The 18,687-nt window shown below is 40.6% G+C and overlaps 1 protein-coding gene across 1 annotated transcript in view; it reads right to left on the bottom strand.

The window, feature by feature from the left end:
- Positions 1-2,623: 2,623 nt before the first annotated feature.
- The window catches only part of POLR1A (RNA polymerase I subunit A), a 32,340-nt gene continuing 16,276 nt past the window's right edge, over positions 2,624-18,687 (bottom strand). Inside the window, exons 20-34 of the mRNA XM_051798663.1 lie at positions 17,982-18,134; positions 17,711-17,793; positions 16,799-16,964; positions 16,065-16,286; positions 14,620-14,834; positions 13,813-13,980; positions 13,004-13,139; positions 11,868-12,025; positions 10,810-10,924; positions 10,086-10,202; positions 9,101-9,382; positions 8,299-8,499; positions 7,435-7,552; positions 6,095-6,259; positions 2,624-3,663 (exon numbers count right to left, since the gene is read on the bottom strand). Coding sequence (XP_051654623.1) covers positions 3,563-3,663; positions 6,095-6,259; positions 7,435-7,552; positions 8,299-8,499; positions 9,101-9,382; positions 10,086-10,202; positions 10,810-10,924; positions 11,868-12,025; positions 13,004-13,139; positions 13,813-13,980; positions 14,620-14,834; positions 16,065-16,286; positions 16,799-16,964; positions 17,711-17,793; positions 17,982-18,134 — 2,400 coding nt within the window. The 3' untranslated portion in view covers positions 2,624-3,562. The remainder of the gene's footprint in view (positions 3,664-6,094; positions 6,260-7,434; positions 7,553-8,298; positions 8,500-9,100; positions 9,383-10,085; positions 10,203-10,809; positions 10,925-11,867; positions 12,026-13,003; positions 13,140-13,812; positions 13,981-14,619; positions 14,835-16,064; positions 16,287-16,798; positions 16,965-17,710; positions 17,794-17,981; positions 18,135-18,687) is intronic.

An 18,687-nucleotide genomic window follows, 5' to 3' on the forward strand; every position in this document is an offset into this window, starting at 1 on the left:
TTCCCTTATGATTTATTAAGCTTGAACATAGCTCACATTCCAACTGCTGTGTGAATAAAATGTGATTCACCATTACCAACACACTGAAAATATTTGCTATCCCTGTCTTACAGATAACAAATCTGGTTCAGAAGTGGGTGTTTTGTACTGTAGAATCATAGAATGGTTTGGGTTGGAAGGAACCTTAAAAATTATCTAGTTCCAACCCCTTGCCATGGGCAGGGACACCTTCCACTAGACCAGGTCGCTCAAAGCCCCATCCAACCTGGCCTTGAATACTTCCAGGGATGGGGCAGCCTCTCTGAGTAACTTGGTCCAGTGTCTCATCACCCTCCCAGTAAAGAATTTATTCCTAACATCTAATCTAAATCTCTTTTAATTCAAGACTTTTTCCCGTTGTCCTATCACTATTTGCCTTGTGCAAAAAGTCACTGTCCCTCTTTTATAAGTCCCCTTTAAGTAACAGACAGATTGCTGTTATTAGTGGAGATAAAGAAAGTGCAGCAGACAGTTAAGAGAAGGGATGGTTACCAGGGAAGAAGCATTAAGAGCGTGGCCAGTGCCAGCACAGCACCTGACTTCTAAACCACCTGCAAATGGAAATGCTGCAGACATACACCAACTAGAGGAAACCACCTCAAGATTTGACTGTTCAGTGTTAGTTTTGCATTATTTCTGACAGTTTTCAAAATAGCATCAAAAGTATTTGAAGAAAGACTTGTAAATAGTGTGGAATCGAAAAGAACCTGCAGAAAGCAGCCAAAAAGAGCATGAAGAGTTTTCAGGGCCATCTGATGTGTTTCTTCACTTCTGACTAGTTGAGCTTGGTCTGCCACCAGAGAGAACCAGGAGGTTTCCTCAGCAGCAAAAAAACACACTGAAATCTTTATTCAGAGCAGTAAGATACTTACTAGAAAAAAAAAAAAACGAAGTCCCAGTTATTAATTTCCACCTTAAAATATTTGCAGAGCTCCATTCTCACCATCCAAAGGGGCTTTCTAGCCCATTCTTCTGGCCTTTCAATTATTATCTCCTTCTCTCTACAAAATCACATTACTGCCAGCTCTTTGGGGTCCTTTATGCCAAAACTGATTCCCATTTGTCTTTTTTACATAATGACAAAGCAGCAAGAGCCCAATCCATTACTGCAGACTTCTCCCAGACCCTGCTTGAGGATAAGTAGCTCACACTTCCTCACAAAACACCGTACAGTGACAGCAATCAGTGCAAGGGGAAGAAATTCACTTTAAAATAGAAGATCTAGATGCACAGAGGTTCATGGCACATGAAAAGAAAGAGAAGTCTTCTAGACACAGGGAGCAGGACTTTTTTCTACTTCAATTTCCTGCACACAAGTGAATTTTAAGCAAATCAAAACTTCTCCTGCCTCAGAAAGGGCAGTTTAGATCTAGATTCCCAAGCCAACCTGCTCACACTAGGGATTAAGAGCAATTGCTACCTCAGCTGCTTCTCCTTCACAGTATAAACTAAAGCCATTTATATGCCAAAACACCTGCCTTTCTCCAGCCTGAAAGGCATGGACTTTCATCTGAGGTTGTGTCTCTCCCCTATCACTTCTGTCCATGAACAGGAGAAGCCACCTACTTCTTTTTCCTGGCTAAGATCTGAATTGTGTTCAGGACTTTCCTACCATGCCAGTTCTTTCAGTACAATCAGAATTGGGTTTTGGATCCTGACCTGTGCCAAAATTTTAAAGGCAACTCAACACAGAAAGGGTAGATTGGCTCATCCTGCCGCAGCCTGAGCACATTTTCCAAACAGCTCTACTTAAAGAATCACCAGTATTAGAGAACCTGGGAGCAGGAGTGACTAACCACCTACTCAGATGAATGAGTTATTTAGGCCAAACTCTTCTGAGAACTAAAGGATGCCACATCTCCAGATAGGAAGTGTAGCACTGATGCTCTTCACTGGGGGATGGTGAACACCTCTTGGGGATTTTTCTCAACCAGAAGGTCTGTACTGGACTCACCAGTACAGACCAGCAGCCTGAAAGCAGAAGTCTTTCTGTACAATGTTTGTTCATCCCCATCTAACCATCTGCCAAACTGTATCCAACTAATTCTCTTACGATCGTCTGCAGAATGACATGTTTTTGAGAAATACATAGCAGGTGCTAAGACTGGAGAAAGACACAAGGAAATCTTTTATGAAGATTTGCAAAGTGAAACCATACCTCTGCTGAGCCAACGCATTTGTTCAGCTTCAGTGCAACTGGCAGGACATGTGACACAGTTTTAAGGGGCTGAGGCAGAACAGTTCATCAAGAGTCTCCACAGAGGCTCTTTCACAGTCCCAAGCCAACGTCTCCCACTCTCTGTTCTGATCCCCTCTGGAAGTGGCCCTTCTCAGCTGGCTAAGGGAGCTCTGGTGCTTTCCCACTGAGGTACCAGTGGGAACGATCAGGCATTGAAAACTCTTAAGAGAACTTGCCTAGATGGTAGTGATCAAACTCTCAAGAATTCATCTACTTGTGCACAGTGCATTCTGATTAAAGTTGAATGCATAAACAAGTCTGATTTCCAAGGAGTGGCTAACAGCTCTGGGTTACACGATTTTAACAGCAACCAGAGTCCAAGTGGTGGCTCCCCTTGGTAACACAGCCACATAACAGGGCATTCAGGATATTTCTTTGCAATGTCCTTTATTAAATATTCTTTTTGATACAGAAGATGTAAGCAAAAATAGTTTACAACCTCTGTTTTGGTAATTCTTACAGGAGTCTTCTGTGTAGTCACTGCCACAGCAGCTCATGTTGGCATTTAAGGAATTAATCCTTAGCAAAAGTCAGGTCTCTCACTGTGTGAGATCTGTTCATCTGTTCCATACAAAGAAGTTATAAGAGTAGGCACTGGAAAATGCCTATAGAAACCATGAAAACTCTGAATTCCAGTGTTCAGGTAATACAGAAATTTAACAACTGTGTCACAGACACATTATTCTTACTAAATGAAGTAGAAGAATAGGAAAATGCATCCTCCAAAGCTTATACAAGTCATGGCAGTGCACCCCAGTGCAGTAAAAGATGAGGAAATCAACACTCAAGCACAGATGCTCCAATACAGTGTAGCAGGTGAAGCACAGCACTGCCCAGCTACACCTGCCAGTTTGGAATGCTATTTCCAGTGCTGGAAATTTGTCATGTTAATGACCATGAGGCAACTGGCACCACCCACCCTGATGGGATTCTGCCCCACAAAAATTAAGACAGCATAAATAGATTCTACTTTGACTTCTGCCTGCCACAGCTGCTGCATGGCCTCTCTGAGATCCAGACAGACTCCTGCATTTTATTCTTTTCTATGTAAACCAATAATCTCGTTTTTTACATTGATGAACAGTAAATAAATGTTTCTTTGGATCAAAGGGTAACTCCTGTACTCATTCAATAGATAAGGCTCACTGGGTATCCAGATTGAGAAGCCTTCTGGCACAGGGAAGATGACTGGGGACACAGCCACGTGCCCTCACTGTGTAGCTGTAGAGCACACATAGCTCTTATGAACATTTCAGTCAGAATCCTTAAGTTATCACCAAAACACTATGTCAGGGGCTGCTTGAGGTCAAACAAGCCAGTCCCTCCTTTGACAACTTTTCCAACCACCAGGCAGGCCGAAGGGGAGCGCAGCTCATCGTGGGTACCTGCAATGGAATTCAGACAAAATCTGTTAGGAGGTGCCCAAAGGTTTTTCGAAGGTCAGTGCTGGAAAGAAAGCACTTCGGTTTACATGCAAGAAGCCATCTGGTCCAGAGAGGCTCTGCCACCTGCTGTTCACACTGACTTGGGATTTCTGGGAGCAGGAGTCCAAAACTCTTCCTACCCCTCCTACAACAACTATTATCTCATCCCGATCATTTTTGTCCAAGCAAAGAATTAGGCCACACATTACTAAATTCTCCCTATTCAGCGTGGAAAGACAACACGTTCTGAGTTCTAAGAGAACACAGATTTGACTTTCCAGTGAACACATTTTGCTGATTAAATAGATCACTAAAAAAAATACATGTGAGGCAAAACCAGAAAGATTCTCTTGTCATTGCTGCCTTTTCCCTTTGTTAGAGTGAATCGTTTTGATGTGGATTTTAAATCCTTCTGGCTAGATAGGAAGAGAACTTTTCACTGGAGAGACATTCCATGAATTCCTTCGATTTTGTGGTTGCTCACTGTAGCGAAATAATGTCACAGAAATTTGGAAGCATTCAGATGACATGTCTGGCTGGGATTGTTTTGCTTCCACTGTTTTTCTAAGCAACCAGGCTGTTTTTCATTCATCCTGACTACAGCAAGCGGGAATTTTATCGTTAGAACAGTTAGAATATTGGAAATAAAACCGTTAAACTTTTAATAAGTTTGGTTCTTTTTATTCTACTGAGCAAAATGTGCTGAACTTTCTATCATGCAGAGGATGTGGGGAAGAGCTGCACCACAGCACAGTGTGCTTGCTGCTATGATCTCAGCCACAGCTGGATAACCAAGTGGCTGCTCCTAAATGTGTGTCAGTTGAAGGAAAAACAGCTCCTTTGTAAGGTCCTTAAACAGGACAGTCGTAACTGCCCTGTTTGCTCACGTGATGCTAACAAAGAGTTGTTCTCCAAGCACACAGCCCAAGGGATCTCACTTGTGCTGCCATGTGCTCCCTGCACACCAAGCCCTGATCAGCAACCTGTGCACAGCAGCCACAAACCTTCCTCTTTCCTTCTTACTGCTCAGGGCCATCTGCCCCGAGGCTCCCTTGCAGTGTCTCTTTAACTGTACAGTCAAGTTATTAGTTACACTACAGCAGATTAGATCCAGGCTGCTGCAATCCCCATTATGACTTTGATTTCCAGTGTGGTGAAATCATTAACTCCCTCTGCTTTGTAATCAGTGCAGCATTCCTGCCAAGTCACCGTGCCCTGCTGTCAGTATGCACTGCATGTCTTTATTTGTAATATTATCCAAAAACTACATTTCACTTGGCAAAAAAGCTCATGGGATTTCATTTCCAAGTCAGTGTGTGATATGACATAAATCCAGGGAGTGCAACTGCACAAGAACATCCTCTTCTCCTCAAATTCACCCTGGATTTACACTTTCCTTTTATGATTTTCAGATGAATTAAGTCAATTGTAACCAACACTGTTCATTAAAACCCAAATTACCTTCCCAGAAAAGGTATAAAGCAGCATTAACCACAAGGAATTCAGTGATAAAAGCACCTCTGGCACCTGTGCAAGGCAGTTTAAGGCACAAGCTGAGGAGATGAGGGCTTTCCCCATCTGTAACTGGGAGGAAAGGAGGCAGAACAGTAGCATCCAAGGGGAGCATCCAACTGGCAAGTGACAGACACCAAGTCTATTTGCAAAAGGGAGATGTAATTAGCATCCAAAGCATGAGATCACATAATCTAATGACAGACTTAAAGTATAAGTTTTATTTTGATAGAAGGCCTTAAATGTGGATGGCTAGTGGTGTTCCAAATGTCCTAAATGATCCACACACCCATGTGATATCTGCACGTTCCAGAGAGGCAACTAGAGGGCAGAAGGATACTCTTGGGAATCTCAAATGGCACACAGAAACCTACCATTAGACAAAGGAGCCTGACCCTTTGTCTGTGTTTGAGGAAAAATGCAAAGATAGTAAAGTGGTAAATCAAAGTAACAACCAAGAGGTCTGTTCTCACAATAAAATGCTGAATAGCAAGTCTAGAGAAGATATGGAAGTTATAAGAGAGGCACAGAAACAGAGCAGAGATGATAATAGCAGAGACAGAAAAAGACAGATTTAGTAGCTTGTTATAAAGCTTTGCTATAACAAACCTTAACAACCTAAATAACAATGCCTATCTAATTCTTAAAGAAAGGAGTCGCAGACCCCACAAATTACATGTGGGAGCTGACTTCATTTAAGCTGACAGAATTTTATTAAAAACACCTGGAACATTTTCCTGGACAAGGGCTTAATTAAAATTTTAGCCTCTGGCATTTTTTTCTAATGCAATTGTGCTTTACTCAAAACAGTGGAAAGTTAGGACGAAAACCAAGCACATGTGAAACGCTGCAGCAAGAGATCTCGAACTAAACCACCTACCCATCATTGTTGCTTCCTTCAAGAACTTGTAGCTGGTTTCAAATGTCATCTGCTGCAGAGGGGAGGAGTTGGACTGAATTCCAAAACGATTCAGCGGTTTATAAATTCCTTCAAAACACATGTAATCTGCCACAAGTGAAAGGTGCCGAGGGTCTACCACAATCCCTTAGAACACAAGAAAGAGCAATCATCAGAGCATTCAAGGGCTAAGTGTGTGGGTTTTTTAAGTAAATCAGATGTAAATTAAACCCCTTGAACCAATCAACATGGAGAACATCTCCATTAACATTCTTCTGGCAGTGTGTGTTTGCCTTAACTGCTCCCCTCAAATATCCAAGAGAGGCAGACCTATCATACAAAACAATATCTCTCCAGGGAAACTGAAATGTCAAGAATGGTGTAAGGCAGGGGAGTTTCTCTACATAAAATCAGTAGGGCCTGGACCATCTCTGTTTATGCAGAGGGGGATCACACATCCATCCATCTGGAATGGACAGAGCTCTATCCTCTCACTCGATGGCCTGGGCTCTGGAGTCAGAAAGGTTCTGATGTTCTCTGTGCATCCACAGAAAAAAATCCTGTTTAGGCTAAAAAGAAATAGCACTGATTTCTAAATAACTGTGTAATGGGGGATCATTAACAGCTCTGTCAACATTTACCAAGCAGTTCTTGAACAACTTGAAGGTGAGACCGTTCTGGGCTGCCAGCTGGCAAATCCGTTTGATATAACTGCTTGCTAAAATTCCCACTGTATTAATCTTCCCTCTTTTCAATAGTTTAATTCACAGCAAGACTCAGCTCACTGAAGGGCAATTCAACATGCCTAACTTGAGCAGCCTAAGTCAGGCAGCCTCCCCAGGCTGAACCCTCTGAATAATCTACGCAGAGAGAACATTCAGACAATGCAGTGCAGCTATTTTAGGGAAGATATAAAATCTCTGGTGCCTAGATTCCCATCATTAAAAAGCCAGAATGAGGCAATATTGATCCTGTTCTCAGGGCCACTATACAAGTCTAACAGTTAGCTTCCTCAGACATCAATAATTAATTCGTTTGGACCTTACAGCTTGCAAAAAATATACCAGAATAGAAAAACTCTGTGAAAGGGGGATAAATTCAAACTCATCTCGTGTATTTTCTGTTGATTAAAAGAAACCTAATAATTAACTAACAAGGTCTGTGCAGAAGACACTGGAATGATTAAAATGATGAAAACCTGCAATTTAAAAATATGCACATAAATGGAATGATCATGCAAAACCACAACTGTAAGCACTGTGGCTGCATTTTCCAATCTAATGGTATTAAAGACTACCTTTAAAAATACAAAGAAATCTTACCATATACAGCAAATACATCTTTTATTTCCTTTATAATCACCCTCAGGGCTGATTCAATTCCATAATTCTTAGCCATGGCATGAATATCATTGGAATAAAGTCTGTTCAGGTCCAAAATCTAAAGGCAGAAAAAAATAGAGATGCAAATTAGGACAGCAGTTGCTCTGTATTTCCAAATAACTTAAGCTAAGCTAAGATAGCTTTTTTCCTCCATTTTTCATGAGCTTAAGCAGCATCAACAGTTACAGAACAACTATGAAGCAGCTCAGAGTCAAACACAGACAAAAATGATTCCAGGGATTTATGTTTAAGCAGTATTATACACATGAATAGGAGTACTGGAATCAAAACTCACCACAGGAGAAAATTAACTGAAATTACAAAAAGCAAACTAACAAACCATCCCAAGAAGCAGAGGAATGTGTTAAAGTCTTCCAAACAACACAATGCAACACCCAGTGTCTCAGACAGCCAGAACTTTTAGCGAAAGAGAAGATATATCTTAAACCAATCCTGTATTTGTTGTGTTATGGGCCAGATGGGGTAACAGAACTATTCATTTCCAAGCACTGCAATTCATTTAGATGGAAGAACTCCCTTGGGTAACATTTAGAGACTCAGTAAGCAGCATGGTGTGAAATCATCTGTCATTAGGCACTGGCTGCTGCACAAACACTGATTTGCAAGATGCCCTTGAGAAAAGGCTCTACTGAGCTCTGAACAGATCTGGGGGTAAAAAGGAGGAGGAAGAGAGTTTAAGAGCTGAAAAGGCTACAGATCAGCCCTGATAAATTGAAATGGCATCCATCATCCCCTAGAACACAAAAGATCATTCAAGTCTGGGATTATAAATAGATTACACACGTCAGAGTATCTGAACAGCTCCACCATGTTTATCCCTTCAGTGTGCAGAACAAATTCCTTCTCTCCTTCCTTATTGGTGCTTTCATTCAACAGGCACCTTGTGATCCCCTTCACCTCATGGATCACTGTGCTGCGTGCCAGGGAGGCGAGCAAGGAGGAGAGATCGAAGTACACCTTCGTCAGCGGCAGCGCCAGAGAAACCTGGCAGGAAAAAACCAACACAGTGTGAGGAAGTTTGAATACCAGGCTCAATAAACAACCCACTTCTTTTGAGGCAAAAAGCAGACAACTGGAATCACCCAAGTTGTGTGTTTAGGAACATAAACATCTGACTGGAATCCGAGCCGAACGATGCCAGTACAAACTCCCCATGCCAAGATCAGTCATGCACATTGCTTTCAAGATCTCTGAACTTACATTCACTGCTTATTTGGGGTGGCTTTCTTTGGGGAGAGAGGATGGGTATCTGTTTGTTAGGGGCTTTATTTGGTTTTTTAAAGTGCTGAGATTTTTTTCAACAGTCCAGCCATCACTTTTGTTCATCAAGAGCTGCACAGCAGTCCATTGCATATTTAAAGATTAAAAACATGATAAACCTGTCAAAAACTTGCTTTTAAAAAGAAGTTTCATCAGGCATTCTGAAAATTAGAAATTACTGAAAATTGTGTCGAGAAGCACATTTGTAGTGCCACTTTCTGCATTCATATGGGATTGCTGAGATAAAACAGCAGCACTGCACTGAAAAGATCCATTTGTTATGGGAGCTGCATGCAACCACCCACAGATGATCCAGGCACCTTACCTCACACCAAAGTTCATTTTCAGTGTCAAATGTGTAATCCTGTATGGATGGGTGGCTGGCCAGAACAGCATTTACTCGCACCTCTACTGCCTGAAGTAATTGATCTTTCCCTTTTTTAGTCTGAGACACGAATGAAAGAGGTTGAGATTCTTCACCCTCTGCTCCATTCTGATCTTCTTCAGCACCAGGAGCCTTTTCTTCGTTTTCTGATTCAGCCTCTTCATCTTCTGGAGTCTCATCAACATTTTCTTCCCCATTCTCTTCTTCGCTCTCATAGTCGACCTGCAAAGAAACAAAGTTGTATTTATTTGAGCCAGAACCTGGACAGAAACAAAGCAGACCATGAACAGTTTAATTCAGGAATACTCTTCACTGCTGATTTGCAAGTACCTCGCCTATGGTACAAGGAAAATGCAATTCTGTTGTAAAGAAAATAATACAACAGATTCAGTTCAGTCTCTATTCCTTTATAATCTTGCCATTATTCCTCAGCACAGTCTGGGATGCTACAAGCTATTGGAACTGTAACAGAATTTAGTTTTCTCCCCCTGCAAAAGTCTCATCTCTTCCCATAATCCAACCCTGAAGATGGGATTCCCTCAGGATTTTCAATTACTCCACCCTCTTGCTGAAGTTAAAGCAACCCATCTTTTAAGCAGTAATTATGAAGTACTGAACCCAGAGAAACATGCAGAGCCAGGGAGAATATTTATTAAGAACAGTAAAGTTTTAAAAACAATTAATGGCATGAAATTAGCAAGAGGTGAAGTTAAGACACATCTACCCAATGCCTGAAGAAAAAAGCTTCCAAGGAGGTCCAAATGAAAACTGATCAGCACAAAGCAGAGATTTTCCTATCTCCTCTCAAGAGGGGTTTGAGCTTTTTCAGCATTTTGCTTCAATGGAAGTTTTCCTTCCCAACTCAATCCCAGGCAGAAGAAAGAGACAATTGAAGAACAGTGCTGAGCACCTATAAAGTCATTACCTCTTCTTCCTGGTTCTTCCTCCGTTTACTTTCTGTAGCATCACCATCCCCTTCATCAGCTTCTGCATCAACAATGTTCTCTTCTTCCTCTGCTACAGCTTCCTCATTACTCTGTCTCTAGAAACCCATGACAGATCAGATAATGAGGCTGTTAGGAAGCATCAAGAGCATCAAAAGGCTTTATATCATTATCTGGAATTTAACAATCCCTCGTTCAGTGTTCTATCTTTAAGGACAAATTAATTTCTATAAGCCCACTACTATACAGAAATGAACTTACAATAACTTCAGCACTAAAAAAGATGAGTATCTACAAGATGGATAAGCTATCAGACTGCTAATGACAGTCCTTGATGGAAGACCAGTGGCAGAAGGAACATGCAAAAGAACAAACAAAGGACCTTTACAAAAGTTTTGACAAGCACTGCTACAACAGGACATTGATCTGGGAGCAAACAGAGTAATATGCTTTTGTCTCAGTGAAGCTAAAATAAACTGGCATTTTCAGAGTACAGTGAATTAGGATTTAATACACAAAAACTTTAATTTCCTTGTTAATTTTATGTGAATGCAAAGACAGTTTATGCATGAAGAAAATATTTAAGTAGCAATTTAGACTTGACACACTTTGTGTACACTGAAACATGCTACACTTTTCCAAACGCTGGTTCTGATAAACAGGTAAAGGAAGGGGTGTTTTTTTTCAGGAAGTGTTTTTCTGTACCTTGTCCTGGTCATCATCTAAATCCTTCCGAGTTGTCTTCCGAGTGCTGACTTCAATAAAAGATGCCATCTTTGCACTCTTCCTTCTAATTGCTTCCAGAAAAATTTTGAAGAACCTGACAGAAGAAGCAACCCAGAATATCAAAGTTCAGCAGCACCACAGTCAATCTGAAGTTGTCAGAAAAATAATTTATTTTGGTTAAAAAGCCAGTCAACTCAAAAGAGGAAATATTCCCTGATGGATGCAAAAGTACTTCTAGGATAAGGCAAATAATTTTTCTTCTCATCCCTTTTCCATTTCTTTAGGAATCAAAGGTTGGTATCAGCTCTCTTACTATCACAGATGTAGCCATGAGTCCAAAGCTTAAAATGATATGCTCATCTGGATATAAAATCTGCACACTAAATTGACCTTCAGAAGAGATGGTTCATTACTGGACTTTTTTTCTTTTTTAGACCAACAAGCACATACAAAATAAAGTAACCTCGCTTGAACTCAAGGAGGAAGAAATCAACGAAGGCTTTCTACAAAACAAAAATAGCTTTCCATAGACCCTTATTAAATATTCTACTTTTAACTAGACAAATTTGGTCAGACATGGGAATAGAAACAGGGGCTAAAAAACAAAGGGGGAAAAATAAGCCAGCATTTTCCGATTGATTTATTTTTTAAAATACTAAAAAAAAAAAAAGAAAAAAAATTAAAATGTTTAGTTCTGTTTAATGAAAGCACCAAGGGATACCTAAAGTATTCCAACATTTCTGCTGGTAATAAGTGCTTAAGCATCCAAAGATAAGGAATGAAATGTTGCTTATTTGGCTCTTCTCTGACTATATCAGAGACATGTGAAAGGTCTGCCCTGATACAATTCTACACTGTCACTGTGCCACAGATCCACAGTTTATTCAAGACATAAACACAACTGTGTAAATGCTCCTGTTAGCACATCCACAGGAAGCTGGTGCTCTGAAAGCCATATCAGCTGTAATAAACAACATACAGAGCTCATAAAAAGACAAAAGAAGAGCAAATATTAAAATACCTGAAAGCAAACCCACCTTGTTTCCATGAAGTGCAAGATCTGCCTGGGCCTCACACACTTCTCCTCTCGGTAATATTCATGGGGCAAGAAATGGAATTTGATTTTGTAGAGGCGATGCTTGTTCTGCTTGTGCTTCACATGCAGGGATTCCTCTATGTCCACTTTCTGCAGGACCTACGAAAGCCCCAAGTGAAAATGTTACTTCTTTGATGAAGACACTTCATTCACTCCCTGCAATTCCACTATTTTCCACTGGAGACCAGAATTATACAAGGCAAACTTTTCTGGAGGTTTTGTGGCAGCTCCCGAGGAACAGGACTCTACCCAATTGCATTGTTTTTGGCTTAAACTCTTCTCAAAAATTAGCTTAAGACAACAGTGGGAGAACAGCCTCACCTCCCACCTGACTTCTTCACAAGACACTACCCTTCTTAGTGGGTCAACAGCTGCATTTTATGACCCCAGCTCATTGAACAGGACAGTATTTCAGCACACAGCTGAGTCTTAACTTTATCCTTGCTGCTTTCAACTTGCAAGAGTAAGACAGAATTGGGTGCAGCATGTAGGAGAGCACAGGACTGCACTCCCAGGAAGAGAGGGAACACAGAACACATCACACTTCAGTATATGGAGTCTCCAGGGAGCCACACATTTTGAGCACAGCCACTTGTTTGAGACTGAGAAGGGGTGGGGGGCAAACAGAAAGGTCTCTATTATGCCAGTCACAGCCAGGTTAGCTTGTTTCAAAGACAAAACAGAACCCCTCCAATTCTAAGACTGTCAAAAATGAGCTTGACAAAAAGCCAGGCAAGACTATGGCAGCAAACATAAATCCTCTCTGCCGTTATACTACTGCTTTCTCTGAACTATTTCCCTTCCTTTACATTTCAGAGTTTGCAGCCTAGGACAGGGTTCTACAGGTTAAATTGAATTTAAGTTTTACACAGCCACAGTCACTGCAATTCCTTCCAACACTCCACTTCCTAGCAGGTATTACAGGTTCAGTAGGTAAAGAGAAAGGACCCTCTCATCTTGCATTCACAGTTAAACCTTCAAATGTGGAAACTCCTACTAAGCCAGAGCTACTGATGAGCTCAAACAGGAGATTTTGTTTTGCCAGTTTTCAAAGGATGCACTGGATAGGAGGCTCACCTCAGCTAAGCAGACTCTTGTGAGCTGTTTCTTAAGATGTTTCACCTTCTTGAGGGCTTTCTTGGTATTGAACACAGGAACACTCATCATTGGCGTTTTAATATTTGCACTGGCCACCATCAGTATTTCCCGCAACCTTTAAACAAAGAATGATCTTTCAAATTAAGCCAAAAAAGCACTTTTTAATCAGATGAATGCCTAGTTCATTCTATTAGGCAGCATGCAGCAGCTGCCAGTTCTGCCAAAGCTGTGTGCACCAAGAGCTGTGTGGTTACCACTGCACTGCTCCTTTTCACTGCTCTGGTTCCCCACCAGGCACAGCACAACAGCAGCTCCACTGCCTCAATGAGATTATTCCCCCCCAGTTGTGGGAAAAGAATAGAAATTATAATAAATGGTTCGAAGAACAGAAGAACTAATGAAGTCCGTTTCCTACAGATGCATAATGGATGCTTCCTCATGTTCTCCCCCTTCCCTGCTTCTCTGAAGTAACACAATGACCTCCCACCTAAGGCATCACACACCCACACGAGGCCAGGTCAGCACCCACGTTATTCAGAACAAACTGATGATTTGCTGTATATCAGATAAAAGTAAGGGGCCTTCACAGATATTTTGGTTCATTTTCCAGATAAAAAGTAACTGTAAAACTTGAAAGCATTAAACTAGTTCTTAACAGGCACAATTTTCTATTAAACTGAAGGATCATTCACCCTCAAGATTACACATATACCTGCCAGTGAGATTAAGCACAATTGTATATCCAAGTGCCTGAAATAAAGGACCCATTGAGGACACAGTTTTCTCACCTTGGAATACCCAATGTGACGTTCATTTCACCTCTGCCAGCAAAGTGAAAGGTGTTCAGAGTCATCTGTGTGGAAGGTTCCCCAATACTCTGAGCTGCAAGAAGACCCACAGCTTCTCCTGGGTCACAAAGAGATCGCTGCCACTTTAAATACAACAAATCCTTTAATCTGAAGACAGGAAATAAGAGGTTTAGCTCAATGTACAAAATTAAGAACTCAGACAAGACCGAAACATTGCTCAGTTCAATAAAGTTACATCTTTCAGCCAATTTCTCCTGGTAACTTATGCATAAATATGCTCCAGAAACTGTAAAATTCTCTATCCCAATTGGATCTGACAAACACAGACCATTAACCCAGAACTGGGGCCTTGGCCAAACCATATTTTATTTCTGCTGCCAATTCCCAGAATGTCAGAAGAGAGTCCATTTACTCCCACTTGCTCTTCTTAACTGCCTTGATGACTCCAAGGTGTGTCAAGAGCATATTTTGGGTTTTAAGGTTACTGTAAAGTATTATTTTATATGTACAGGGACAGTAATACACTGCTGTTGTTCCAGAAGGCCTTTGCCAAAGCCCTCAGCAGCATGGAAAATTCAGGTTTGGAAGAAACAGATAACCAGGGCCTCCCACTGCACACTAAGCACACTTGGCTTTCAGGAACCATTCTGAAACCCACTGCTTTATTTCACAAAGGCCACAACAAAAACAACATGTGGTAAAGGTTTTTCAGTTTTAGCAAACTCAGTTGAAAAATGTATTTCAATTTTTGGCTCAGTTGAGAGAAGTAGAGACAGAAGTTTTTACCTATCAGAAGAAAGTGCTGGGTGCATATAACTTTGGCTGTTCTCAGATTCCCATTTATTGATATAACCTTCGACTCCATTTTCAAATGTTTCTGAAACAGATGCAAAATGAGTATCCGGACGCCAAACACCAAGGCTTGGGTCAGGACACTTATTTGTCTTCTTCAGATACTTTCTTCGTTTCTTCTCATCCAGCTCATACCACATCTTCAATAACTGAAAAGGAGAGGAGATTTTTAAGCAGACTGGTTTCTCCACAACCACCTAACACTGCTTCCAGGAGCAGCAGTGAAGGAGAAAAAGATAATCTGTGTAAAATGTAAGGGTGAACGTAACACAGCAAACAGCTCAGCTACAAATAATGGTGTTCTCCTTTATCTGATGCTTAACACTTTTGAAGCCAAATGACTTCAAGATTCTTTTCAAGCCTGAAATAGTCTGACATATAACCACAGTAACTACTCCAGAAACCAGTGAAATGCAGCCTCTAGGAATGATTTTAACTTGGGAGTGAACCCCCTTGACATACTTAAATCTTTACTTCTAGCTGACTATCACCTTGCCTATCCAAAGCTGGCATGAAAAAGGAGCTTCTCTGATTTTCAGTTCTCAACATTCAAGTCCAATAGTCCAGCAGAGCTCTTATTACGCATGTTGACAGGTTTTATTTCTCTTCTTCAGTCTGTTAGTTATTAAAGTAACATTTCAACTGTCACGTTTGATAAAAGAAATAGCTAATACCAGCTTAAAAACAAAAATCAATTCAGAAAATGAGCTAAACTGATCTTTTACAAGCCTTGCTGTTTCATGAAGGAGGAATTGGCTTGTGACATGGAGATCTGTCCACCGAGCTTTCTAATATACTGAGACAAACAAGTATCTGCATCTACCTATCTACTGAAAGCAAAAAGCAGGACCTGTTTGCATTTTGTGTCCATACATACAATCGTCATTAGAAGCCACACCATATAGATCAGTGCCATGATGTACAAGAGGCTTAAGCCAGAGTATTTTTTGGAAACGCTAGGCAGGGCTGGCTCAGCCCTCTGATCTTTGGTATTTAAACAGGCTCTCATCCAGCTAGCAGATATCTGTCCATGCAAGGGAGACTTACTCTTTGTATATGAAAAAAACCCTATATAACCCACCAGCAAAAAACCAACCAAACAAGAACAATCCCCCCAAACCATCCATGAACATGAGCTGTTTTCTAAAACTAGATTTACCTCAGAGTTTTTAGCTCCTGACCCAGTACTAGGGCCCACAGACTTTAATAAATAATTCTCAGCTTCATCACCCACAGCTGACATATGATTCCTTCAAAAGGTAACTTCTTTAAGTAGACCGTGAAACACTTCAGGACATACAAAGCAATTAAAAAAAAAAAAAACTGAATTCTGAAACTTTTTTTGAACGGTTTGGTCATTTCAGCTGCTTCTGTGTTACCTGTAAAGTAGCAGGATCTCTTCCATTTTTTATTTCACCTGCTGGAATCTGTGCTTTCACACTTGCCCTTTTCTTTTGGGAAAACAACAGAAAACCTCCTTCTCTTTGCACAGAGCTTTGGTGCCTGGCTCGCCACTTTTTGATGGCTTTGAACTGCCGGTTAGCTTGGTGAGACTCCATCCTTGCTAAAGCTTCATCCAGATGGTTTGTCTTCTGGATTACCTACAAGCAAGTTGTGTGTGTGATTATTCTTCTCTCTATGCTCACTGTGGCAGAAAAGGCAAAGCAAACTGAAATGGTCTGCTGCTGCTACCCAAAATGCTCAGTTGCTGTAAAACAACTTACAAAACTGGTTTTCAACTCAACTGAGACAAAACTCCTTATAACTTTATGTTATTATCACCATTCTGTAATAAGCAGTGATGACACTGATAAAAGGAAGTTAATCAAACTTGACAGACTGTAAAGTAATTTTTGCTGAATTCAAGCGCAGAGTTGAAACACAGTGCTTGGTGGTTTGCTGAAACTGAGACTTAAATCATGCTGAAGACTTTAGATCTGCTTCCATCTTTTGAATACAATGATACAGTGGCAAAAAGGAAAATGTAGATTAGTCTGAGAATGACTGAGAGAAACAACTGTTGCCACTGGATCCCTGACAGATAGGCCAGATGTTAACCATGCATATCAGTCTCCCCTTTACCCCAGATAAACACAAGATTTAGGTGTTCTACCTCGTAGTTTTCTGCAATGAAAGGAAACTGCTCTGGCTGTAAGAACTGAGTTTTAGGGATATCAAGCCCATCTTCTCCATACAGAAACTGCACCACGCTGCCATCGCTGTCCCGTACAGTCAGGTCATACTGAACCACCAGTCCTTCCAAGTGTTTTATGATACACCTATTGCAGAGGAAAAAAGACATTAAAAAAAAAAAAAACAAGAAAAGGAAAATGCTATTAAGAGGCTACAAAGCAACACTGATGATATAACTCCAACACAAAAAATACTGTTTTCATTAACCTCTTAAGTGTACTTAAGGGCTGAATGGGAATTCTGGAAGCCAAAAATCCTACAGACACAACAACCAAGTGAAATGCATAATGATATTGGCGAAGCTTTCAGCTTGTTGCTCCCTCCAGTTTCCTTGGACCGACCCGACTTAAAATGAAACAGTAAATTACTATTTCTGCTGTCACTCTTTAACAGTTGTCTGAAAGAAGGGGACATCCCTCTGAAACAATTACAAGCTTCCATCTTCTTCCATATACTGGAGGTGTTGCTTGACTAAAGATGAGGGTCACGCAACGTGGCCAAGAAAAACTAGAGTTGCCTGGAGTTTCTACATCTGTACTTGTACCAGCAAAAGGAGAAGCTGCTGCTGCTATGTGCCAGAGATAAGCTAGAGATAATAAAGTTCCACTTGATCTAGTCCTGTAGAAAATTGGACTTAGAACACACATTCAACATTCAGACAGTAAACAGTTTTGTAAAAGTCAAGTACAGTGAAGTTAGTCTAAGCACTACAGGCAATTCTGGTCTACATCATTCTCCAAAAAATAACCCCCCAAAAAACCAAAAAGAGAAAAATCAACCAACCAAACAAAAGGACCTTTTAAAGGCTCCAGTTCTAAACCAAGCCTCTTACCTTTGCAGGTACCCAGAGCGGCTGGTTTTGACAGCTGTATCCACAAGACCTTCCCTGCCAGCCATGCAGTGAAAGAAGAATTCCTAAATACAAGCACAATACCATCATCATTCTGCTGAGAAGTACACCAAGACTGGAAATTTAAGCTATTCCTCAAAAGCTACATATGAAACTGGGGTGAACAAGTTTATCTATAATTGCAGATACTCGATATTAAAATAACCAAGACTTAAATAAACTTCAGTATCAATACAAGCAGTATTAAACTTACAGAAGGTTTGATCCCAGTGAGAAATCTGCCAGTCACAAATCCTCCTGAGCTGGGGGAAAAATCATAAGGCTGGAAACAGGGCAGTGATTTGCCAGATGCCATCAGTGGGGGTCTCCGACCTTCCAACTCGATCTGGCCCAGCAAACATGAAATCTAAATGTGGACAGGAAAAAAAGGAAACATAACTTTTCCATCCAACTTTTTTGCTCACATAAGCTTAATAAATGTTCTTGAAAAATACAGTAAAAAAAAAAAAGTAAAATGTTCACTACATGCTCAGTGTCTAAATGTTAACTTTTTCATGAAATGTTCATGCTACTGAGAGACAGAAAAGGAATGAAGATTTCATCTGGTCTTATTAGTTATGCTAGCCCTCTGACTTATCCTCAACATTTTCATTCTCATTGTGTATGTTTATTTTAATACAAAGAGATGTGAAACTAAAAATATCATAAATAATTTTTTGAGGGTCCCTACATGATCCTTACCACCTCTCAGAAAGAGAACAAAAATCTCAAACCAAAACACTTCCCCTCTTGAGCTTTGGTCATTCTCTCTCATCAGAGGCAGAAATTTAGATGGTATTTTTATATAGTGTTTTTTGCTTGGTATCTGTGTTGCAGAAAGCAAAATGAAGAAGCATCCTTGCCATTTCCATCAAAATCAAAGATTTCATTGTTCCTATTCAGTAGTGGAAGAAGGATAA

This window comes from Manacus candei, unplaced genomic scaffold, assembly GCF_025592945.1.
Source record: "Manacus candei isolate 608988 ecotype Guabito, Panama unplaced genomic scaffold, ASM2559294v1 h1tg000048l, whole genome shotgun sequence".
NCBI classification, from domain to species: Eukaryota; Metazoa; Chordata; class Aves; order Passeriformes; family Pipridae; genus Manacus; species Manacus candei.